This window comes from Misgurnus anguillicaudatus, unplaced genomic scaffold (assembly GCF_027580225.2).
Source record: "Misgurnus anguillicaudatus unplaced genomic scaffold, ASM2758022v2 HiC_scaffold_26, whole genome shotgun sequence".
Classification (NCBI taxonomy): domain Eukaryota; kingdom Metazoa; phylum Chordata; class Actinopteri; order Cypriniformes; family Cobitidae; genus Misgurnus; species Misgurnus anguillicaudatus.
Genome location: NW_027395276.1, coordinates 3,561,401 through 3,586,741, shown reverse-complemented (window position 1 = coordinate 3,586,741; position 25,341 = coordinate 3,561,401). Strand labels below are relative to the sequence as shown.

The following is a 25,341-nucleotide window of genomic DNA, read 5'->3' as shown; positions in this document are numbered from 1 at the left end:
ATGGGCATGACGTCCGCGAACAAGCTAAAAATCAAGAGTCCGACTAAAATAAACACTGATCACCATAATGGTGACTTCACATAAAACAAAGGCAACATCTATGGACATGACGTCCGCGAACAAGCTAAAAATCAAGAGTCCAACTAAAATAAACACTCATCACCATAATGATGACTTTACATAAAACAAAGGCAACATCTATGGGCATGACGTCCGCGAACAAGCTAAAAATCAAGAGTCCAACTAAAACAAACACTGCTCACCATACTGGCGACTTTACATAAAACAAAGGCAACATCTATGGGCATGACGTCCGCGAATAAGCTAAAAATCAAGAGTCCGACTAAAATAAACACTGATCACCATAATTGTGACTTCACATAAAACAAAGCCAACATCTATGGACATGACGTCCGCGAACAAGCTAAAAATCAAGAGTCCAACTAAAACAAACACTGATCACCATACTGGCGACTTTACATAAAACAAAGGCAACATCTATGGGCATGACGTCCGCGAACAAGCTAAAAATCAAGAGTCCAGCTAATATAAACACTGATCACCACAATGATGACTTTACATAAAACAAAGGCAACATGTATGTTCATGACGTCCGCGAACAAGCTAAAAATCAAGAGTCCGACTAAAATAAACACTGATCACCATAATGATGACTTCACATAAAACAAGCCAACATCTATGGGCATGACGTCCGCGAACAAGCTAAAAATCAAGAGTCCAACTAAAATAAACACTCATCACCATAATGATGACTTTACATAAAACAAAGCTAAAAATTAATAAATAACTATAAATAAGATGTAAGATGTAAAATGCAATTTTAGGTTTCCAACAGAGATGTTGATAGAGAGGATAAAGTCATAGATTGCATTTTCAGTGTTACTTTTTAACTTGGACCTATATAAACACTAAGCAGTGCTAATTAAACACTGGGGGGGTTTCTGTGGCTCCCCCAAGAAATGTATTTAATTTTTTTTTAGTTTTTGCTGGTCTTTTCTCTTCTTGTTCATCTTTTCTTTAGTGATTTTGTTTATTTACAGCAGGTGTCTATCATTCATGGTCAATCATCACTTCATTCATCTCTTCATTATCTCATTAACTTCATCACTTCTTTAACCCAACCACATCCATACTTGGCTTTGGTTGAGTCCACATTAGCTTCAGTTTCTACATGAGGTTCACGTGGGCTAAGTCTGATGGGGCCAGCATGGAACCCGCGGACAAACCCACTTAGGGCCCATACTTCAAGAAAACCACCAAGAAGTGTTTGCTGGATAGGTCATTCTGCATTAATAAATGTTAACAATTACAACTTTTGATTTAAAAAATGTATTACTAAATGCTGAAATGAATATGAACTAATATTAATAAATGCTGTAGACGTTTTTTTCATTATTAGTTCATGTTAACTGATGCATTAACAAATGCAACTTTTTGTAAAGTGTAAGAGAGTGAGATTGTAAGATTTTTCCCTGGAAAAGCTGCCGGCACAAACACACAACATCTGCACAATGCACCTTTATTCTCTCAAAGAATAATCCACTGCTTTTGAAGAATGCTTTGCATTTTATGCAAATGCTTTATGTTTAAAACATATAAATATAAAATATTTACATGTGTATGGAAATCAGTTCTTGTTTATCATACAAAGTGCTTCTCATTTAAGGATGTATGCATTGTTTCCTTTTCCTGCATCCTATCTCCTAATAACATTGAAGATGCAAGGGATGTAAATGTGGATGAAGAGGTTTTGTAATATCATTTGTGAAAAAACCCATCAAGTGATGTTTGTGTGTAGGCTCAGCTGTATTGTTATTCTGTGCAACATTGAATATGTTGTGTTATTAAGGTAAGTTTATTAATAAGGACATCAGTCTTATACACTTTTAAAGTTCATTTGAAATGTATGGTTAATTTAACCACATGGGTACATTGTCAGAAAAAAAGTACAAAACTGTACCTTTTCTCTTACCCTAGGTTCAGTTTACAAGTATAAAAAAACACAATACAAAGTTGTACCTTATGATCAACAAGCTCGATCCCACGCACACACGCGCACACACACACACACACGCTTAAGCATCAACACGCCGATTACACACAGATGACAAATATAAAACTATGCTTTCCTTTGTCCCTTGCATAATCTATGTGTGGTAGAGTTCAGAGGAATTTGTCATAGCACTCATGCATGTAGCCGATGTACACAAATACTGTATATACAGTACATATGAATATTCAGTATTTTCACTATAATTAGAAATTCAAGGGAAGAATATTTCTTTTTCAGTGTATTATCAGTTTTTGACAGTGCTAAACAAAATATTGTAAGTACATCTGGAGGTAAAAAGCTTGTTACTGTAAAGAAAAAAATATTGTGCACCCTGTCTCTGTCTTGTGGTAAAATGAAAGTTAATATCAACATCTGAAAGGATTAAATACTGTTGCAGAGAAGACTTTTTGCTCTAAACAGGTAAGGCATTTGTTGACCAAACCCTCTAACACTATTATTATAATTCAAAAGAGATGGCAATAACCAAAACTACGGATTGCAGCTTTAAAACTCCAAAGCCCTTTTCAGACGGTAATTCTTTCTCCTGGGGACAGAAGGTATTTTCAACATTTAGAGAGAGAGAGATAGAAAAATATTGACAGCACAATTGAGTTGCAATTTCAACAAACCACCATCATTGTGACAATTTAAACATGTTATAATAAATGATCTATAGTATTTTGAGGTAAAACTTTACATACAAACTGGGGACACTTATTTTACATCTTTAAAAAGTCTTGTGAAATGTCCCCTCAAACAGCGGCCTTTATAACAGCCATCTGGGTGTGGATTATAAACGCTGGGGATTTTGCTTTGTATGTTTAAGAGATTTATTCATAAAAGAGTGAACAGTGTGAATCGAGGAGGGAATTTATTTGACCATTTAAGATAAAATCAGATCTTAGGTTAATACACAGTACACTGACTACTCACTATAATAACACAACGTATACCAAAAGTCATAGGACATGCGTCATTCACCAGCACCCAACCACTGTACTAGGAGTATTGTCTCCCAATGACCCTGTGTTGCCCTCTGCAGTCCAATACACACTGATTCATTGTACCCAACATTAGCTGTATTTACACTAGGCGAGAAGTCCAAAACATAACAATAAAATAAAAACACAAATGCAAATCTAAAAACAACAACCAACAAGTAAGAAAACACAACGGTCCGTGTACATTGCTTTCATAAATTTTTTTATTCACATTCAAAAAACAAAATACGAATTATGATGTTTTTATTTCTTTTTGGTTTCAACATTGAAAGCAAAAAAAATGCTAACTAAATGCAGAAACTTTGTAGGATTATGCACTGTTTCATTCGAAAATAATCATGAACATATTTACAGTTTAAGACAGTTTATCTTATTTTTGATTCAGTGTGAGTTGTCAATACAGTTTTATGGGTAGATGCTAAGAGACATTTATTTATATTTTACCTGTTTGCAAACTTTTTTCTTTGATGGCATATTTTTTGACCTTTTTGACATCAGCCATACACCCTGTAAAGCTCCCCACTTTAAAGCTTTACCCCCTGTATAGCTTCTCTAAATAAGATGGAAATGAGTCCTATTGTCACTCCCAGCAGCAGACAAATGTGAAAACGGCATAAACTTTTAGATGCCATTTTCTCCACTTTAAGGTTTTTGGAGTGCCTACCTTCAAATGGCCACAACTTCTCCAAATATGTGTTACACATTGTTGGAAAGCTTGGAGACTACACTTTCAGGATATGTGAATAACTCAAAATGCCCCAGATCCGACTTGTGTCCCTACTTTCTGTGATTTGTCACATTTTTGCTCAGGCCTACAAAGTGGCAAATTTAACATAGTATAATAAATTATCTATATGGTATTTGGAGCTAAAAATCTCATAATATTACCACTTTAAATATAGATAAGACACCACATATGCGAATCGATTTCTCTATATGTCTCTTACACAGAACAAAAAAATGTTCAACACCCAGAGAAACCTGAAACCATAGTGTTGAACTGTTGTGTAAAAAGACACACCTGTTTTGCACACGTCTCCTAAACAAATAACCAAGAAACAATTTCATTTTCTAGACAAAACGAAACAATATAGAGCTGTTGTATATCTGTGTACATGCATTAAAATGGCAGAAGCGACCCTTTCAGTGTCTGAGGATCAGTTCATCTGTTCAATCTGTCTGGATTTACTGAAGGATCCAGTGACCATTCCCTGTGGACACAGTTACTGTATGAGCTGTATTACAAACTGCTGGAATCAAGATGATCAGAAGAGAAACTACAGCTGCCCTCAATGCAGACAGACCTTCAATACAAGACCTGATTTATATAAAAACGTGGTGCTTGCTGAGACTTTGGAGAATCTAAAGACCACCAAGGTTTGTAGTGGATCTAAAGATGTGGAGTGTGACGTCTGTACTGGAAGAAAACGCAAAGCTATCAAGTCCTGTCTGGTGTGTCTTGAATCTTACTGTCAAACTCACTTTGAACAACATGAAGCTTTTCACCCCAGTAAGCGGCACAAATTAACTGATGCCACTAGAAGACTTGAGGAGATGATCTGCTCTCAACATGACAAACTCATCGAGGTTTATTGTCGCACTGATCAGAGATGTATTTGTTTGCTTTGTTTGGTGGATGAACATAAAAATCACGACACTGTATCAGCTGCAGCAGAGAGAACTGAGAAACAGGTATGAACAAATATATGAAATATAAATATAAAGTAGAAGTGAAGCGACTGATTAGTGCCGCGCGGCCACATGAGGGCGCACAAGAGCAGAAGAAATGACAGCTTGACTGTACAACAGAAATTAGTTTAGAAGATTACTCACTCAAACCTTACCTGACCAGTTGAGTTATCTGTTATGAATCTGTTAAACAGAGATTACTGGAGGACAAGCAGAGAAAACTCCATCAGAGAATCCAGGAGAAAGAGAAGAAGCTTCAGGATCTAAGAGAGTCTGTGAAGATTCACACGGTGAGTTTTGATGAATAGAGAAACATAAATACTGAAAGAAGTGTTTGAGATTGAGTTCAATGTTTCTCTCTGTGTGTGTTAACAGATCTCTGCACAGACAGCAGTGAACAACACTGAGAGGATCTTTACTCAACTGATCCGATCCATTGAGAGAAGACGATCTGAGGTGATACAACTGATCAGAGATCAGGAAAAGACTGCAGTGAGTCGAGCTGAAGATCTCTTGAAGAAACTGAAGCAGGAGATTGATGATCTGAGGAGGAGAAATGATGAGATGGAGAAACTTTCACAAACAAAAGATCACATCAGTTTCCTTCAGGTAACTCAACACTGTACACTACAACATACATACAATAAATACATCTTGACTTTAATCTGATAGGATTGAGTTTTATTCATGTCAATAGAGTAAAGATCACTGTGTCTAAATCAACACAAATCTGATTGTTGTGTATTGTAGGTTTGATGTTTTTGTGTTGTGTTCATGTAGAGTTTTCAGTCTCTCTCCTCATCTTCTGGATCTTCAGACAACATCACTGTCTCTTCTCTTCTCTCTTTTGATGATGTGATGAAATCGGTCACTAAACTGAAAGAAAAGATGGAGGATTTCTGTAAAGAAGAGATTGAAAAGATATCTGAGAAAGGTAAAGAAACATCTCAAACTAAGGGCGGTTTCACATTTGGTGCGATTGCCTGGTCCGAACCCGAGTTCGATTGCTCCCCCTCCCCATGCCCCCAATGGACTGTGTTCACATATTATTTTTGCATCCGAACCGCGTTACGTTTGCATCGGTACATTTGGATGATGTGAACGCTGTCTTCCGAACTCGGGTGCGCACCCGCGAAACGCACTCGAATCCGCTTAAAAAGGGTTGGTCTGGGGTCCGGTTCATGTAAACTCCAGATCGGTTCGCTGCTAATGTGAGCATAGTCGTACCAAATCGCGGAAGTGAACCACTGTTAATTACGTATTATGTAGAATATATTGGTTTGTTTTCAAAGAAATAATAAAAAAAAATAATACAAAAAACACACTTTCGTCTGTCTGCAAACATACTAAAGTCTTTCGATGACAACGATCTGTCCGTCGACGTCAATTTTTGCGGAGCCATTCAGAAATCATCTCTCTGCTTGCAGTTCGTCAATCTCGTCTTCTCGTTTTCAGCGGTTGCCAAACAACATGAGAACACGCCGGCTGCAGCTTGATGATGCAAGCGTACCGCGGTTCGGATGCAAAAATAATATGTGAACACAGTCCATGGGGGGGCATGGGGAGGCGGGAGCAATCGAAATCGGGTTCGGACCAGGCAATCGCACCAAATGTGGAACCGCCCTAAGCGGACTCGAGTACGTTTCGCGGGGCGCACCCGAGTTCGGAAGACAGCGTTCACATCATCCAAATGTACCGAAATCTAATGTCAATCGAACTCGGGTGCGCACCAAAAGTGCTAATGTGAAAACGCCCTAAGACTGTGATTTACTCTCAGAAATGAGTCCTACAGTAACATCAAATATAACAGAAGAAATACAGAGCAGATTAAAATGATGATGATTTTATATGAGATTTAATCTGATGATGTCACTTTATTTTCTTTAGTTTCATTCATTGTAGTTATTCCCACCAATGAACCCAAGATCAGAGAGGAGTTCCTACAGTGTAAGACACATTTTATTAGTATTATTTTCTCATTCATTACATTGAGATCATATAATACACTATAACACATTATCTGATAATATTCACTACAAATAGACTCTTCAAATGAAAAGTTTATGTGCCACCATATTGTCCACCATTATTGTAGTTCTTTATGTAAGGGTTGCTGTCATCAGGAAACATCAACACAGGTGTGTGATCTACATCAATCTTGAGGTCCGTGTTCAATTACATTACATTACATTAAGCAAACACCTTCATCCAAAGCCACTTATAAAAGTGAGGAACACAACAAACACAGATCCACATGAATGTCAGGACTCTCATTGGTCAGTGTAATGTTCACCGTCCTGATTTCATCTGACTTCACACGTACATCAATAAACCTTCATGATGACCCTGATGATGCTTCACTGCTTGTTCTTGTTTTGTCCGCTTCAAAGCACTGCATACCTGAAACAGCACACAAGTCTTGATGTTTTGTGATCCAGTCGTCTATCATCACTATTTTCCTCTTGTCAGAGTCGTTCAGATCTTTTCTTCTTCTAACAGATGAAACTGAAGAACTGACTGTTGACTTGTTGTCTAATATATCTGACTGTAATAATATAATCAATGTTATTCACTTCATCTCTTTAAATGATCAGTGTATGGATACTATCCTGACCTTTACACTCATATTAATAAATGAATGGTCATAAAAACATGATTTTATGCAAACAGATATTATAAAATAGTGTCAATTAAAATATGATGCATTTATCTTCCTCAGATTTCAGTTTCTTCTCTCTGGATCCAAACACAGCAAGTAGATATATCTGTTTGTCTGAGGAGAACAGAGCGGATACTTGCAGTTACACAGATCAGCAGTATCCTGATCATCCAGACAGATTTGATTATTGGCTTCAGGTGTTGTGTAGAGAGAGTTTATGTGGACGCTGTTACTGGGAGATTGAATGGGGTGGTTGTGTGTATATCTCAGTGTCATATAAAAACATCAGCAGGAAGGGAGAGGGTTATGAGTGTGCGTTTGGAGGTAATGATCAGTCCTGGAGTTTGTTCTGTTCTTCCTCTCAATGTTCATTCTGGCACAATAATATAAAGACAAAACTCCCTGTAGTGTCCAGTTCTTCTAGAATAGGAGTTTATGTGGATCACAGTTCAGGATCTCTGTCCTTCTACAGCGTCTCTGACACAATGACCCTCATCCACAGAGTCAACACCACATTCACTAAACCTCTCTATCCTGGGTTTATGTTAGGTAGAAGCTCAACATTGAAACTGTGTCATCTAACATTATAAATGATAAATGTTCAGTAATATATATTTATTTATTTATTTAAGAAATATCGCTCGAGTAGGAGTGTGATATAGCTCTATATCATCACGGCTGTGATTAGGTCAGAGGCACGAGGCCGCAGGTGATTGTATTTATTAGATTCTCATACAGACAAACATTACAGGAAATATTCATTATTAAATTAACTCAGAGAGCGATATAACTTTTATACAACACTTCTATACAACTAGAAAACAATAACAGGGTGATTTTAAAAGCCTCTTTGTTGGGAAACTACTTTCTTCTGCCACGGATTTGAAGGCCAGAATGACAGGTAACCCTTTCGGCTGTTTGTTTTGTATGTCGCAACTCAATAGACAAAATAGCAGTTTATTAATATTACCGTTTCTTGGTCACAAAGTGTAGTTTTGAGATTAATTCAGCTGAGAATATATATGTATAATATTCAAATCTGCAGTTGATTAGTAAAGATAGCGCCTATTTGAACATTTGCTTAGAAAGATTCGCACGCGGCCATCAGTGTTCGGCTTCCCAGCTGACCACCGTCTGATCTGGGCTAAATCCTTGGCTCTGATGTATCTGTGTTTGACAGTCAAAATGAGATTAAACCCGCAGTATTTGGTGTCATGAAACTTTTTATTAATATTTAGTGTATTTTTTGTTGTTATTGTTTTGCCATGAGGTAAAAATTAATAAAACTATATTAAGATACTATATATTCTTTTCCATTTAATCTTAACGTGATACGAGACTTGCTTTATTACTGGTTTTTGATCTTGTCAGTACATAACAGAATAATTAAGTGCTTTATATTGTAACCAGTTATTTTATAAGTCAGCTGCATGCTTCTTATAAATATCAGTGGTATTATCTCACAACGTTTTTTAATAGTCAGGTGAAAATAAATTATCAAGTGTCCCAATGTAAGAGCCTTACCTGCGGTTCCAAACTGTGTTTTTGCCTCCTTTTAATGGGAGGAGAGATGCGTAAAAGATTGCTCCAGAGAAAATGATTGTTTTTTATTACTTTATTTGTCAAGTGTATGTTAATCGTCCACATGACATTATTTTGGAAAGTTTACATCCAAGAGCTCTGATCTTCAACAGGCTTAGGGATAATCACTTCCGATTAAGATTCACAGACTGATTCACGATCTAGGGAACTTATTGAGACATACAGAAAGTGTTAAAATCAGCGTTTGAGTCTGTGGATGTATGTGTGACCATCCGCTCTGGTAGCAGCTTTTCCAATCAGAGATATGTCATGTGAGCGAATGGCTCACATGTTTAAAGAAGCCTCCCTCACAAATGGGATTCAGATCATCAGTTTGAGCTTCCTGATCTCAATTACATCCTTCATGTTGTTGCAGTACAAAATAAGATATCATTTAAAACTTTGAAGCAATATACTAAATGAAACATAAATAATTAATCATCAAAGATGATATTTATAACACATATAAACACAAATAACGGAAAATGAATTGACACAGCAATAGTTCTTGATCAAATCCATTTGTGTTTTATTAAGTTTAGTTTTACTGATAACAGTAAGAGTCGACTCTAACAAAAATAAATGTGCGTAAAACAAGAATTCTTAGGTGGATAAGCAAAGGTGAGGTGTAATGGAGGATGTTAAGCATCAAGCAGGTGCTTTCAGCAGGTAAGATCACCTGTGGTTTAACTGTAACACAACTGACAGCTTTAAGGCATTGAGTTTAGTTTTTGTGATGCTTTGGTTTCATTGTGCAGCAACCTGAAATGAGTGAAATGCTGACCTTAGTGCTGGAGGATTTGACAGGTACATTCATTTAGTTTTTTTAATCTGTGCTTTGTGTCTTTCCCTAATGAAGGCACAAAGCTCTCTCATGTGTGCTGTGAGTTATGTGGACATCTTAGTGCAGAATTATTATCCCCTTCTGACATCACAAAAGGAGTGAAATTTCAATGACCTATTTTTTTCACCTTCTCTTAACACCTCTTTTAAAAAAATATCTTTTTAACACATTCTCTTTCAAAACGAAGATCAAGAAGTGCAGTCAAATAATTTTGGTGAATGTGTGAATGTAAGGGTGAGTTTCAGTGCAAGTCTGACACCTAGTGGACATTTAGTGAACGACAAATAAATAATTTTGCTTTCGGTTCTAAAACACAGAAGCAGACATTTGAATTGATAGGAAACCGAAACTTAGTGTTTCTGAACCGTTGTAGCCTACGCGTGACTGTGCAGTCAATAAAATGGCGGAAGCGAGTATTTCATGTGCTCAGGATCAGTTCATCTGTTCAATCTGTCTGGATTTACTGAAGGATCCAGTGACCATTCCCTGTGGACACAGTTACTGTATGAGCTGTATTACAAACTGCTGGAATCAAGATGATCAGAAGAGAAACTACAGCTGCCCTCAATGCAGACAGACATTCAATACAAGACCTGATTTAGGGAAGAATGTGATGCTTGCTGAGATGTTGGGGAAACTGGAGAAGACAAAACTTCAGACTGATCGATCTGCTCTCAGTTCTGCTGGACCTGAAGATGTGAAGTGTGACGTCTGTACTGAGAGAAAATACAAAGCTGTCAAGTCCTGTCTGGTGTGTCTTGAATCTTACTGTCAAACTCACTTTGAACAACATGAAACTTTTCACAGAGAAAAGAAACACAAAGTGATTGATGTGACAGGAAGACTTCAGGAGATGATCTGCTCTCAACATGACAAACTCATCGAGGTTTACTGTCGCACTGATCAGAGATGTATTTGTTATCTGTGTGCGATGGATGAACATAAAAATCACGACACTGTATCAGCTGCAGCAGAGAGAACTGAGAAACAGGTATGAACAAATGAACAAATATATGAAATATAAATATAAGGCATAAGTGAAGCGACTGCTTAGGGTCACCTGGGGGCCTGGGGGCGCACAGCTTGACTGTAACAGAAAGTAGTTTAGAAGATTACTCACTCAAACCTTGCCTGACCAGTTGAGTTATCTGTTATGAATCTGTTGAACAGAGATTACTGGAGGACAAGCAGAGAAATCTCCATCAGAGAATCCAGGAGAAAGAGAAGAAGCTTGAGGATCTAAGAGAGGCTGTGAAGATTCACACGGTGAGTTTTGATGAATAGAGAAACATAAATACTGGAAGAAGTGTTCAGTCTGATTTTAAAGAGGATATATCATAAAAATCTGACTTTTCATGTTTAAGTGCTATAATTGGGTCCCCAGTGGTTCTATTAAACTAGAAAATGTCAAAAAGATCAACCCAGTAACTTAGTTTTGGTAAACCATTCTCTGCAAGAACATGAAAAAATCCCTGCAAGCGAGCCTACGATGGCCCTTTATGGGTATAACTTTAGGGTCCCCAGCAGGTTTTGCTCACTGGCAAAACGTTGGCCATTAGTGCTGGCCCTGCACTGGCAGCTCTCACTTAGCCCCCAGGAAGTCCTCACACAAAAAATCCCCAGAGTTAAATGAACTGCTGCGTGTATATATTGTCCCAATCTTACAGAGTGTTAAAAAGTAACACTGAAGCAGAATTAAAAGCTCTGTTATCCTCTCTTTCACCATCTCTGTTTAATACCCAAAATTGCATTTGACATCTTACTTGTAGAGTTATTTTCTTAACTTAGGTTTAAATGTTGGCTGTTTTGTTAAAACTCATCATTATGGTGATCAGAGTTTGTTTTAGTTCACCTTGACTCTTATGCTGGATTCACACCAAACACGGTAGAGACGGCAAAACACTATTCGCACGTAGTTAGACGCTTGAACATTTTGAGTTTACTCGCTTCATTCGCGCATGAAAGCTAGTATTTCGAGACATTACACAGAAATTCACGTCATGGGAGGGGCTTCTGTGACTCTGCTCGCTTCCTGTAATCACTACTAGAGAAACCTCCTGATTGGTTAACACAGAGCAATTTTTTGCCAAAGTTCAGATTTTTAAACTCATTCCTCCAGACCTCCAGACACGCATAAAAGCGTCTTTACATTGACTTAAAATGCCCATATTATGAAAAACCCACTTTTTGCTGGGTTTTGGGGTGTTATTTTGTGTCTCTGATGCTTCCACATGCATACAAATTTGGAAAAAAATCCATCCATGGTGTTTTGAGTGAGATACAAGTTTCTGAATGTCCTCTGCCTTGAGTCTCAGATTGCACGAGTTTAAACTCAGCGCCGTTGTGACGTAACTAGCCGTTTCGTCACATTCCGTTTGAATTTTCCCGCCCACTACCCCACTCGCAGGTCTCCACCCACCAGGTAGCTAGAGAGAGCACAGAGCAGTCACTTCGCTGATATCCTCTATACTGTTATCATGGCTTACGGAAATAACAGCGCTATTTGGATATTATGGATTATACTCCCGCATACTTTAAAAAACTAAGTTTAAACGTGTGTTTATTTAAACCTAAAATGTGATCTCATATACAGTGTGTTACGACGCAAATAGTCCTCAGATTGTAGGCGATAAGAAGCTCATGCTAAATCTGATGTAAACAACAGACTATATATCTATATTTCATGGATTATAAGCATTTGTGGACAAAAATGGTCATTGAATGTATTTTATTGGACTTTTTAATGGATCATTCACACATCTGAAACAGACTGGATTCGATTCGCGATTGCTATATCAAAACAAAAGGTAAGAAGTCACGTTATATTTTGCTTGTTGTCATCTTCTGTCACAAAATACTACATTTATGATGCTAGAGCATCTGTATCTCAAAACAGAGATCATACATTGATGCTAATCCCGTAAATTATACCTTTTAAATGTATAGTGATGTTAATATTGTTTGTAGACAGTAGGCTATATAACGTTAGATATTTTTTGCAGACTAGATAGTTTGCAGCGTGGTTTCGAAAGTTAAAAAAACATTTAACGGCTTTATTTTACAATTCTACAAGAACTAAGTAATAGTGCTTTGCCAAACTAAAAGTGTTTTGCCAAACTAACCGAGACCGGCTTTTCTGACGAGGCTAACGTACCCCCGAGTCTCTTATAACTTTACGGTCCGGACCTCCCGCTAGCTTCTAGCAATTAGCACGCGGTCCACAAGCAGTATACATCCCCCGCCGGGTCTTAATTTCTGTAATTTGCGAAAATAATGCGTTTGAAAATGTTTTATAACGGGAATATGTTAGCATTGTCCAGGGAAAACGAGTGTATTGTTGAGACTGCTACATCACAATTGACTCTGGAATCATTATGTGTCATGAGTTTCTTCTCCTGTAGTGTACTTATTAGTGATACTTTTCTGCTTGATTTGTCTGTTGGCAACATAAACCGTTAATAATAATATATAAAAATAATAACACAGTATGGTCTGTGCTGCTCATGATATCACTGAGCATGCGCACATGACGTTAGTAGTGGGGCGTGGCCAAAGGAGCAGCAGCTCATAAATATGTAAAGACCAGCTCAAAACGGCACAATCTGAAATGCACTGAAACAGAGGCTACTAGAGATGAGTAACAATCTTTTCCTACAAGCTATTTCGAGCAAACAACTTTTGAAACATGCTTTATGGAACTCATGCACCTATTTAACTTGTGGGAAAGCGGTCATAATATGGGCACTTTAACATTGAAATCACTCGCGCTTGACGCCTCTACCGCGGCTGGTGTGAGCGCCCTGGCTGACTTGCAGAGGTGGGCTAGAGCGTGGAATTTTAACATGCTATAATAAATTATCCAAATGAGATTTTGAGCTAAAACTTCACATATGTACTCTGGGGACACCAAAGATTTATTTGACATCTTAAAAAAAGTCTTGTGAAATATCCCCTTTGATGTTGCTCTCTGTGTGTGTTAACAGATCTCTGCACAGACAGCAATGGAGGACAGTGAGAGGATTTTTACTGAACTGATCCGATCCATTGAGAGAAGACGATCTGAGGTGATACAACTGATCAGAGATCAGGAAAAGACTGCAGTGAGTCGAGCTGAAGATCTCTTGAAGAAACTGAAGCAGGAGATTGATGATCTGAGGAGGAGAAATGATGAGATGGAGAAACTTTCACAAACAAAAGATCACATCAGTTTCCTTCAGGTAACTCAACACTGTACACTACAACATACATTACAATAAATACATATTGACTTTAATCTGATAGGATTGAGTTTTATTCATGTCTAAATCAACACAAATCTGATTGTTGTGTATTGTAGGTTTGATGTTTTTGTGTTGTGTTCATGTAGAGTTTTCAGTCTCTCTCTTCATCTTCTGGATCTTCAGACAACATCACTGTCTCTTCTCTTCTCTCATTTGATGATGTGATGAAATCTGTCACTAAACTGAAAGAAAAGATGGATGATTTCTATAAAGAAGAGATTAAAACGATATCAGACAAAGGTAGAGTAAAACTTCTATGTTTCAGACATGAGCTGTACAGTAGCATATAATATAACAGAAAAACATACAAATCAGATTAAAATATGTATGGCTCTACATGAAAATCAACTAATGATGTCACTTTATTTCCTTAGTTTCATTTATTGAAATTATTCCCAATGAACCCAAGACCAGAGCAGAGTTTATAAAATGTAAGACACATTTTCTCAATTACATATATTTATACCACGGGGCTGTTGAATGCTTTATTCTGATTGGTTGAGAAATTAATGAAAAATGAATGTGCTTTTTGGAGTGGGAAGCAGTGTCTGGCTAACTTTCTGGTTGGCCTACAAAAATACATCACCCATGCGCCACTCTATAAATGTCCTTATAGACCAGTGCTTCTCAATTATTTTCTGTCACGCCCCCCCTAGGAAGAAGTAAACATTTTGCGCGCCCCCAACTCTCCGCCGCGACTGTAAATAGTATAATTTGTCTATAAAATTACACATCTGCAAAACTTTGTATCCTTATTAACATTAAAGAAATATCGATCAACTTACAACAAAGAATAACTTTATTAACATTGTTTTTTAGTCTGTAACAGAAAAGACTTAAAATGCATCAATTTGCCTGAAATAAAAAAATCTATCCTTATTTAAAGTATAATATTTTTTGACCATTTGATACTGAAAAATTTAATATAATCAATAAATAATAATAAAAAACACAAGTGGCTTATCAGTGTGATTGGGGTGTAATGTCTTTAAGTGACAGTGCAAAAAAAATCACTTTCTGAAAAAGTATTTTCAAGGGGGTCTCGCTCGCCCCCCCTGGTGTCGCTTCGAGCCCCCCCTGGGGGTCCCGCCCCACTATTTGAGAAGCACTGTTATAGACAATGGCACACTTGATCACAATGCATGGGTAGGATCCCAGCTAACAGAGAAATGTTGCTGTAGAAAACTCAATTCACTTATTAGGTTTAGATGTTTTGTTTCATTTTAAGTCACCATTGTGGTGATCAGTGTTTGTTTTAGTTGGATACTGGACCCTTGACATTTTGATCACTAGTTTTTCCCTGCTTGAATTCACTCTGTCTGTTTCAAACATGTTTTTTATAGTAATGTAGTGCAATTTTATAGTTATGAGCTGCAATTCTGTGGTGGTGGTACATAATGGTAAAGATCATCATCCAATTAATTGATTTACTCATCAAAAGTTTATTTTCTGTCAATAATGTATGTGAGATCCAGCACTTTCACAGCAGTTTGTCATTAAGGATTTTTTAGAAACTATGGACAAAAATGAACCGCTATGTACTTAGTTGGGACACACAAAACACCAAGAATCGGAGTATAAATCTTAATAATGTTGACAAAAAACTATATGGCATTGCAGCATGAAGTTTTTAATTTATTTGTCCCCATTGTTAAAGGGGTCATATTATGAGAGGTTAAAAGTAGCACCGGGGACACAATTCTAGCACTTAAGCATGGAAAAAGTCTACGCTTTATCTATCTTTATCTATCACGCTATATCCTCTTTAAGATTCATACTCAGATTCTTAATGTTTATGTGACTAAATAACCCAGTAGTTCATTATTTTTTATGTGCATAGTATTTCAGAATCCCTAAGATTGACAAATTTTACTGTAGGCTACTGTAGCATCATATTATTGATGAAAACTGCTTTTGTTGAGTGAGTAAGCAATAAATTAGGGCTGTCCTTGACTAAGGATTTACATATTCGAATCAGAATTGTCGAATCTTTTCATAGTCGACCGATAGTCGAATCATCTATGTGTGTGCATGGGTTGGGAGGGGGTCAGACCAGGTACAAATTGATAACTTTTATTTTCTTTCACAAACAGCACACATAAACAACTTTCTGATAAAGTGACCAAAAACTGTCTTTCAAGTGATGAACGAAGACAAAACTGACGATGCATTTATATATTTTTAAGGTAAAATGTAATGCAACATTTGTTTAATTATTCCTCATAACATTTTAAAGCCACGATCTACAGAACATCACACAAAAAAACTTTTTGAAAACTAAACCTAAAAATATAACAAAGGTGATTCTGCCTTGAAAACCCCGGCTACAATTCAGTGTTTTTATTTAATTTGGAGATTAAGCGCGTCAAAGCAGTCATGACCAAAAAAAACGACAAATGAGAAATGACAAATAATTTGTGATTGTTACTGCAAATTATAAAAACTAAGCTTTATATACAATTCATAAAAACACTGAAATTAATGATTTTATAGACACTAAGCGTTATTATTTAGCACAGAAATACCTGCTTGCTTTCACTTTGATCATCTCCATTCACTTTAGATACAGAAACAACTGATGATATTATTTATTTCAGGAATCTCTTTTCTATCATTTGAAAGTGAACACCGACCATAATATTAAATCACAAAAAAGAAATATAGGTTCGGTGCAGATATTTTCCGTTTCATCACCGAAATTTAAAGAAACGGCTTACCTATTTTAGTTTAACTTTTGACAAGATAACCATATGTTTTAAATACATTTTAAAAACTTATACCCGTCGAAAACATCTGTTTTTTAATGTTTAGTTTGATGAACTTCTAAATATGAGACGCAGAGCAACTAGCACGTTCGGCTAAATTGCATGCGCAAGCATGGCCAGCACGCAATAGTGCAAAATCTATACAACGAAAAGCAATCCAAAATGTACAGACTTAAATTAGATCAGAATTTACGTTTATAATAAATCAATTTTTTTTTTTTACTAAAATAAGGTCAGAAGTAACAAAGTGCAGAACAAATGTGCAAAATGCCTCAAGTGCACGAAAACAAAACACAAGCCAAATAGATACATCAGATAACCCAGAGTGATTTATAAATAAAATAAAATAAAATAAAATAAAGAAATTATTAAAAGAATGAAAGTATAGCCAGAATTGCCAGCTTTTTCTTTTAAATGTAGAAACAAAGAGGCAATGGTTTATTAACATAGGAACCTCTTATGGACGTGTAGCCCGGTCACAGGGGTTGCTGGATTTATTTTAAAAATATTTATTGAAAGCTGATACTTCACATATTATTTGCAGAATTATAATAATATGCTGTTAATTAATATATTGGGAGAAAGCTGTTATATGTGAAATCAGATTTGTGCGCAGTGCACCCATATACGGCCAAAATTAAAGGATCCTCATTTCATAAAACATCTACGACGATTCGACTGTGAGATTGGTAGTCGAATCAGGCTTCTCCTATCGATGCATCGAATCTTCGACTATTCGGGGTCACCCCTACAATAAATTAATACCTCAAAACACCAAAGGGCCTATTTTAATGATCTAAGCACATTGTTTAAAGCACACAGTCTAAACGGGCATGTCCGAATCCACTTTTGCTCATTTATTGATGGGAAAAATGGTTTGTGCATCAAGCGCACAGTCTAAAAGGGTTGTTCCTATTCTAGTAATGGGTATGTTCTGGCCGTAGCGTGCAATAAACCAATGAGAGTCTTAGCTCTCATCCCCTTTAAAAGCCAGTTGCGCTGGCGCCATGCCGATTCCCTATTTAGATAGTGGAAACTGAAAACTAAGAAGAAAAAGACCACCAGTTGATTGATGTTAAAAAATGTTATTTTGTATCTCAAAGATTCATTTACAAAAATGCCAGACAAGTTTTGTACTGTAAAAATACTTTATTTGTAACAAACAGGAGATAAAAAATTTACAAACGTTTGGAAACGTTATCCACCCCTGGCCTTAAGCAAAGCCGAGTAAAATATGCAGTACTGTCATCTTGTCTACTTTAATTCATATTCATATTTAATTCACTATTTTGCCCTTGTCAGAGTCATTTAGCTCTTTTCACTTGACCACTTTTTCCTGCTCCAAACATATGAAACTAAAGAACTGACTGTTGACTTACACTAATAATATAATCAATGTTATTCACTTCATCTCTCAGTGCTTCATGAGCGTATGGATACTGTATATTAGTAACACTAATCTGACCTTTACAATCATATTAACAAATAAATGATTGTAGAAACTTGATTATATGCAATATTATTATATGTGATCCTGTGAAATCCAGGCCAAAGTCTCAAAATCTACATTTGAGATAATGAGCATCAACGTTTGATTTCAGACTAATTTCTCTATGATTTCAGTGACTGACATGACCTTACTCAATATTTACCATATTAAGATGGGTTTTCACAGACAATGTTACAAACTAATGTAAATTAAAATATTATGTATTTATCTTTTTCAGATTTCAGCCTGCTCTCTCTGGATCCAGACACATCAAGTCGATTTATTTGTCTGTCTGAGGAGAACAGAGTGGCTACTTACACTAACACAGATCAGAAGTATCCTAAACATCCAAGAAGATTTGATGTTTATTATCAGGTGTTGTGTAGAGAGAGTTTATGTGGACGCTGTTACTGGGAGGTTGAGTGGAGTGGAAATGATGGTGTGTTTATATCAGTGTCATATGAGAGCATCAGCAGGAAGAGAATAGGTATTCAACATTTATTTGGATTTAATGATCAGTCCTGGAGTTTGATCTGCTCTCGCTCTGAATGTTCATTCTGGCACAATAAGAAAAATACAAAACTCCCTGTAGTGTCCAGTTCTTCTAGAATAGGAGTTTATGTGGATCAAAGTGCAGGAATTTTGTCTTTCTACAGCGTCTCATCCACAATGACCCTCATCCACAAAGTCAACACCAAATTCGCTCAACCTCTCTATCCTGGGATTGGGTTATGTCAGGGGACAGCAGTGAAACTATGTAAACAATGTAATTGAATTGATACCTGCTTAGAACCGGGGCTGGTTCTTGCCAGCTATAGAAAAGTTGGCTGGCAGATATCCTGGGTGGGCAATTTTATATATACACAGCAAAAAAATCCAGTGCTCACAGAGTTGATTTCAACACCTTTTTAATATAGCTCCACACTTATTAGAGTTAAATAAACACTTTCAAGATAGTACAATTTTTAACACTTGGCCAGAGTTTCTATGACTCACAGCAGTGTAAAGGGGTCATATTATGAGTCTTTGATGTCCCCAGAGTGCATATGTGAACTTTTTGATAATTTAGCATAGCATGATAAAATCCCACTCACCAGTGTTAAATGTACACTGCTGGTGTTTATACAGTATGAGTAGCACCAGACCTGGTGATATGCATATATACACCAGTAGTGTACATTTAACACTGGTGATTTTGCTCTGTAGGTGCGAGCAAAAATGTGCAGTTTTTGTGTGTGCTATGCAAATGAGCTAATGAAATGCAAACAGTGATTGCAATGATGATGACTTTAAAGAAAACAGCCAAGAAACTCTACAAGATGTAAAATGCAATTTTAGGTTTCTAACAGAGATGGTGATAGAGATGAGAAAGTTACAGATGGCATTACAGGGGCATTAAAATTTTTGTAAAGCGGTCATATAATGAGATTTTTTTAAAATGTAAAATAAGTCTTCTTTGTCCCCAGAGTACATATGTGAAGTTTTAGCTCAAAATACCCTACAGATGTTAATTGACACTTTGTAGGCGTGAGCAAAAATGTGCCATTTCCGGGTGTGTCCTTTATAATGCAAATGAGCTGATGAAATGCAAACACTGATCACGTTAGGTGTGTTCGACTTCATGCGGCGCTGCGCAGACCGATCGGCGGCTGACTTGAAGCAGTGCATTCCGGTTAGTATTTTTGTCCGACTTCAGCTGGTGCTGCAGGCACGTGATTGTGTCATATGTTTTTTAAGTACCGCGAGAGCGGTTCGAGATCAGCCGCCTGAGTTAGCCAGCGCAGTTCGCGAAGAGGAGCTGCACGGGCTGTAATGACGACACAGCTTTTTCACGATTGGTCGGATTCACCACATGACAACACTCACGTGTATTTCGTGTTTATTTTCACACCCTCAGTTCCACAAATGCTCACAAATCTGTATTTTTATAACAGTTAAAGCTATTTTCATGTAGTCGCGATGTTATATTGTGTCATCTTCATCAAAATAAAATGGATAAAAAACGTAGACCCCACTACATTGGTATTTAAATAACATATGCTTATGTTGAACTTTATTCTTGTAAAATCAGATGCTGTAAGCCTCTTCAGTTCCACTCATGCTCATACACGGACATTCAAAACAGTATAATTCACTATTTATGTAGTTTACATCTTATAAATCATGTTTAATGCGATTAAGCAAGCAAACGGCACGTGATCAGCCATGCCTGACGTAAATGCAGCAAGCTACGGGAACCACAGCGCGTCCGACTTCACGTCTCCGTTTTCAGCTCCTCCCCGCCTGCACGCGGCTAATCTCGCCGATCGGTTACATCCAGTGTTGGGTGTAACGCGTTACAAAGTAACGCGTTACTGTAATAATATTACTTTTTTCAGTAACTAGTAGTGTAACGCATTACCCGTCTGAAAATGGTAATATTATTACAGTTTTCCCGAGCTAGTTACTTGCGTTACATTCGCCAGTAGCACCTTCATCACACAAAGGCACACAACACAGAGAACAAAAGGGAAGTGGAGGAGGGCGTGAATGGAACAGTGATTGGTCTAAGTTTGGCATGAGGTATCATTTACCATCACCGATTGGTCGACACCCGGCAGCCGGCAGCAGAGCGGCACACTCAAAGACAGATCGGGAAAATGGAAGCGTCAACAACGGCAAGCTTTTTTTCAGAGGAAGGTTCGCTAGTTTCGACGGGAGGAGATTCAGTCATTATTTTATTATGTTCAACGGAAGGAAAATAACTTGACGGTGAAGTGCACACTCTTTAATGTTTCTCCGAACGCTGTGCCCCACGTCCGGTAGCGGGTAAGGAAGCCAGCAGTAATTTTTATGTTGTATTAAAATGTGGTGTATTTACGGTGGGTTTTCTCGCCGTGGAGACCTTGATGAATGTGAGGTTATGCCACGGTCTCCTGGTGCTCATTTTATTGTTTGTTTGTATGTAAACAGGGGTTGCGTGCAGGTTGTTTATCCCATCAATTTTGTATATCAATTTTACCGTAATTGACGAAGGCTGTGTCTTTAGCTTGAGTGATTTTAATGATATTTATTGAATTGATTGTGTATTTATTACTTTGCGGTGTTAAATTGATATATTTATATGTTTGGGTGTTGGATGAATTTGCTGTGCATTGCTGTGTATAGTGGGTGGGTAAATAATGTGCACTAACATCATGGTATCCCCCTGCTAAGAATACAGAACTCTTGGAAGTCTTAATCAGGAAATAATTTATTGTGAACCGTCATTATTTTATCAGCTGTCCATTTAAAGGTGTCCATCTAAAAATAATTGCAACCTGTTGTCATCCCTGTATTTTGAATGAGTAAATTGTTATCAAATTTAATCTAATAAAATTGTAACTTTTTATTGATTTGGGAGTTTTGTGTTTGGATGTTTTCTTGGCCGTGGCTTGCCCAAATAAACATTCTTGCCCAGAAAAAAAATGTAACTAGTAATATAACTAGTAATATAACTAGTTACTTGCTCCAGGGAGTAATAAAGTAAAGTAAGGCATTACTATTTTTGAGAGTAATATGTAATAAGTAATATATTACTTTTTTGAGTAACTAACCCCAACACTGGTTACATCCAGCCACAGCCGATGTCGAAACACACCTAATGATGGTTTGTTGAAATTGAATTGTGCTGTCAATCTCTCTCTCTCTTCCTCTCGCCTCCTTTCATCAAATTGCAGTCCTGTGGTTGGATAGTGCAGATTAAGGGGCGGTATTAGTGCAGCAATCGGTCTTGCTACCTACCTCACAAAACAGGCAAAATATGAACAACCTAATTTTTCACATGCATGCAAAGAATGGCTTACCCAAACAAGGTTACTGGGATGTTTTTTTTTTCATGTTTTCTATGTTGATAGAGGCACTGGGGACCCAATTATAGCACGTAAACCTGGAAAAAGTCCGATTTTTTTATATGGCCCCTTTAAGAAAATAACTACCTTTAAGATGTAAATGCAGTTTTAGTTTTCAAACAGAGATGGTGATGGAGAAGTTACAAATTGCAGCTTTTAACTCTGCTTCAGTGTTACTTTTTAACATTCTGTAAGATTGGGACAATATATTACACCCAGCAGTGTTTATTTAACTCTGGGGATTTTGCTGTGTAGTTGTTGTGTTTCTGGTATTTTTCTCTCTTCTTGTTCATCTTTTTTTAGTGATTCTGTTTATTAACATCAGGTGTTTATCATTAAAGGTCAATAATCTCTTGATTCCTCTCTTCATTATCTCATTACCTTCATCACTTCTTCAACCCAACACCACCCATACTTGGCTTTGGTTTAGTCCACACTGGCTTCAGTTTCTACATAAGGTTCATGTGGGCTAAGGCTATGTCCACACGAAGCCGGTGCGTTCCCTATCCGATCATTTTTTTTCCTTGCTCTAAAAAAAATAATCCGTAAACACGAAACCACTGAAACCGACTGAAAGCGGTGTAGTATATATGCCGGACCAGTATGGGGCGCTGTAATTCTGCCACAGATATACACTATACACGGAGAAGAAGACTTTGAGCATGCGCATTACCAACGTATGGTAGCTTCTGTAGCACAAACACAATCACGTAGTCCGCCGTTATTGTTGTTGCTGTTACTTGTGACGCTTCCGACACGTGATGTGATGACGTTTTCGCTTCACAAAATATACGGATTGGCTGTACAGACGAAACCGCAAGGGTGTCGGTTTCAGATTTATCCACTTTAGGACCCGGTTTCAAAAAATAGCGGATTCAGTCTCCCAAAACGCCGGATCCGTATGGATGAAACGCCAATACGATATCAAATGTATACGTATACAGTGATACACATCTCCGTGTGGACAGCCCCTAAGTCATGATGATGGGGCCAACATGCAACACGACTTCAAACCCACTTAGGGCCCACATGGTGCCTACATTGGCCTTACCAAGAAATGTTTGCTGGGGAGTGTAAACACAAGACTTTATCTCTGAAGTCAATGCACTCATCCATTATAACAGCAAACCAAATACCCAAATCATGCAAAAATATTACAAATCCTCACAAGCTCATTAGGACAACAGACACGCAAAATTTGATAGGAAAATCTAAAATGCAAATCTCAGCAGACGGGAATGGCAGTCAGGCATTTTCAGATTTTTTAAAAAGGTTAAATAAGCAAAACAACAAAGACATTGAGGTTGCTCACTAACATCTCAGCTTCTAAAGACAAAACAAAGCTTCATAAACAAAATTTTAGCTTGAAACATAAAAACTTAGTAAATGACTGCTAGCTTTTATTTAATCTTAAAACTTTAATGGGGCAGTTGTGGCCTAATGGTTAGAGAGTCAAACTTGTAATCTGACAGTTCGATTCTCACGGTTAACATTAATGTGATAGCTGTCCACTGCTCCACGTGTGTGTGTTCACTGCTTGATAGGCTAAATACAATGATCACATAGATGACCGTACTTGACAATAACGTCACTTTCATTTCATTGTTGAGCTCACTTCATCTTTGTCCATTTTTACATTTGCATACATTATTACTGACTTTGAATTTTGCATGACCATAATGAGCATGTCTTAGGACCATGTTGACTGACCAGACCTTCACAGAAGAGATGAAGATTGTCGTGTTTGCTCTTTTTCTGTCAGCTCACTGTGAGCTGACTGTTGCTTTGCAAAGAAACCACTTCTTTATAAACGAAGCCAAGACATGGAGCGATGCTCAGAAATATTGTAGAGACAACTATGATGATCTGTCAAGTGTAGGCAGTCAGGAGGAATATACAAAGATAAACACCACACTGTACTCGTGGATTGGTCTGAAGAAAACAACTACAAACACATGGCAGTGGAGTGACGGAAGTGATAGCATTTTTTACATGTGGGCAAATGGTCAACCAAGCAATTCAGGCAATGACAACCTTTGTGCTGTTGTTCGAAATGGTGAGTTGTATGACTTTCACTGTTCTTTATCATACCCTTTCTTCTGCTACAAGTGGGAGCCTGAACTGATCCTGGTGCGAGAGAAGATGAGTTGGGAGGATGCGTTTGAACACTGCAGGACTCACTACACTGATCTGGCCAGTCTGCCTACATATTCACATCTCATCCAAGTCAACCAAAGCATCTCAAACACTGAAACCCCCAGCGTGTGGACCGGTCTGAGGTTTCTGGCAGGTTCTTGGTTCTGGTTGACCGGAGAGGATTTGGGAAACCTGGTTGATCTGCCAGCATGTCCTCTCAATTACTCTTACTGTGGATCTCTACACCTGGAAACTCAGCGATGGGAGAACAGAGGCTGTATGGAGAAACTTAACTTTGTGTGCTATTAGAGAGGAATGTAAGGATCAAAACATACAGTTATATGCTAGTATCTAGTTATGTTATCATATATTATCCTACTGTATCCTGTGCAATGTTTACTACTGTTTGCTTTACAATGATTACATAATATGCTCAACCTCCCATAATCTATTTCCCATAATAACTACTAACATCTTTTTTTGTTTGTTTGTTTGTTTCATAGGCTTTAAGATCAACAGAGAAAACATTTACAAAGAAGGAAATTATTATAATAAATTAATTTATGTCTAGATACCTATTGTAGTTTTCAACTTAAAATATGATAAATAAACAGAACATAATGTCTTCATTTTACACAGAAGTGCTTGTGCATAAATGATTTAAATATGTATTTAATGTACATTTCTGTTTATCTATTTAACACAAATGATAATAAAAATAAAAGGGGAAGATCACGCGGAAATTGAGTTTTTTTAGTGCCATTAGCAATTAATGAGCCAAAATTTAAAAACAATATGTCAGTTTAAATAGTAGTACAAAATGGTCTGGTGAAATTAAATCTTAATATGATTTTTTTAAAAAGTGCTCTGTAACGGAGTTACAGAAAATTACCATCACTTTCTTACCATTAAAGTCAACATCATCAAACATGCGGTTCTCAAAATATAACATTA

General features: G+C 37.2%; 3 protein-coding genes across 3 annotated transcripts; all 3 read left to right on the top strand.

The window, feature by feature from the left end:
- The first annotated feature begins 4,126 nt into the window (after positions 1-4,126).
- On the top strand, positions 4,127-8,618 carry LOC141362399 (tripartite motif-containing protein 16-like). Its single transcript, XM_073864412.1, has 6 exons — positions 4,127-4,767; positions 4,959-5,054; positions 5,140-5,373; positions 5,545-5,698; positions 6,652-6,711; positions 7,484-8,618. The coding sequence occupies exons 1-6, from the start codon at positions 4,201-4,203 to the stop codon at positions 8,011-8,013; spliced, it is 1,641 nt and encodes a 546-aa protein (XP_073720513.1). The 5' UTR covers positions 4,127-4,200; the 3' UTR covers positions 8,014-8,618.
- A 1,433-nt stretch (positions 8,619-10,051) lies between these two features.
- LOC129443194 (tripartite motif-containing protein 16-like) lies at positions 10,052-19,335 on the top strand. Its single transcript, XM_073864411.1, has 6 exons — positions 10,052-10,839; positions 11,019-11,114; positions 13,832-14,065; positions 14,215-14,368; positions 14,503-14,559; positions 18,621-19,335. Exons 1-6 carry the CDS (start codon positions 10,249-10,251, stop codon positions 19,154-19,156), a joined length of 1,668 nt encoding a protein of 555 aa, XP_073720512.1. The 5' UTR covers positions 10,052-10,248; the 3' UTR covers positions 19,157-19,335.
- Positions 19,336-21,973: 2,638 nt separating this feature from the next.
- LOC141362401 (putative C-type lectin domain family 20 member A) lies at positions 21,974-25,108 on the top strand. Its single transcript, XM_073864414.1, has 2 exons — positions 21,974-24,704; positions 24,891-25,108. The coding sequence occupies exon 1, from the start codon at positions 23,950-23,952 to the stop codon at positions 24,694-24,696; it is 747 nt and encodes a 248-aa protein (XP_073720515.1). The 5' UTR covers positions 21,974-23,949; the 3' UTR covers positions 24,697-24,704; positions 24,891-25,108.
- Positions 25,109-25,341: the final 233 nt, after the last annotated feature.

What these genes read in the sequence shown, in the direction of transcription:
- LOC141362399 (XM_073864412.1), top strand. Translation starts at nt 4,201, where the DNA reads ATGGCAGAAGCGACCCTTTCAGTGTCTGAGGATCAGTTCATCTGTTCA. An exon ending in TGAAAAGATATCTGAGAAAG is followed by an intron (nt 5,699 to 6,651) that starts GTAAAGAAACAT and finishes TATTTTCTTTAG; the next exon opens with TTTCATTCATTGTAGTTATT. An exon ending in CAGAGAGGAGTTCCTACAGT is followed by an intron (nt 6,712 to 7,483) that starts GTAAGACACATT and finishes TATCTTCCTCAG; the next exon opens with ATTTCAGTTTCTTCTCTCTG.
- LOC129443194 (XM_073864411.1), top strand. Translation starts at nt 10,249, where the DNA reads ATGGCGGAAGCGAGTATTTCATGTGCTCAGGATCAGTTCATCTGTTCA. An exon ending in ATCACATCAGTTTCCTTCAG is followed by an intron (nt 14,066 to 14,214) that starts GTAACTCAACAC and finishes GTGTTCATGTAG; the next exon opens with AGTTTTCAGTCTCTCTCTTC. An exon ending in TAAAACGATATCAGACAAAG is followed by an intron (nt 14,369 to 14,502) that starts GTAGAGTAAAAC and finishes TTATTTCCTTAG; the next exon opens with TTTCATTTATTGAAATTATT.
- LOC141362401 (XM_073864414.1), top strand. Translation starts at nt 23,950, where the DNA reads ATGTTGACTGACCAGACCTTCACAGAAGAGATGAAGATTGTCGTGTTT.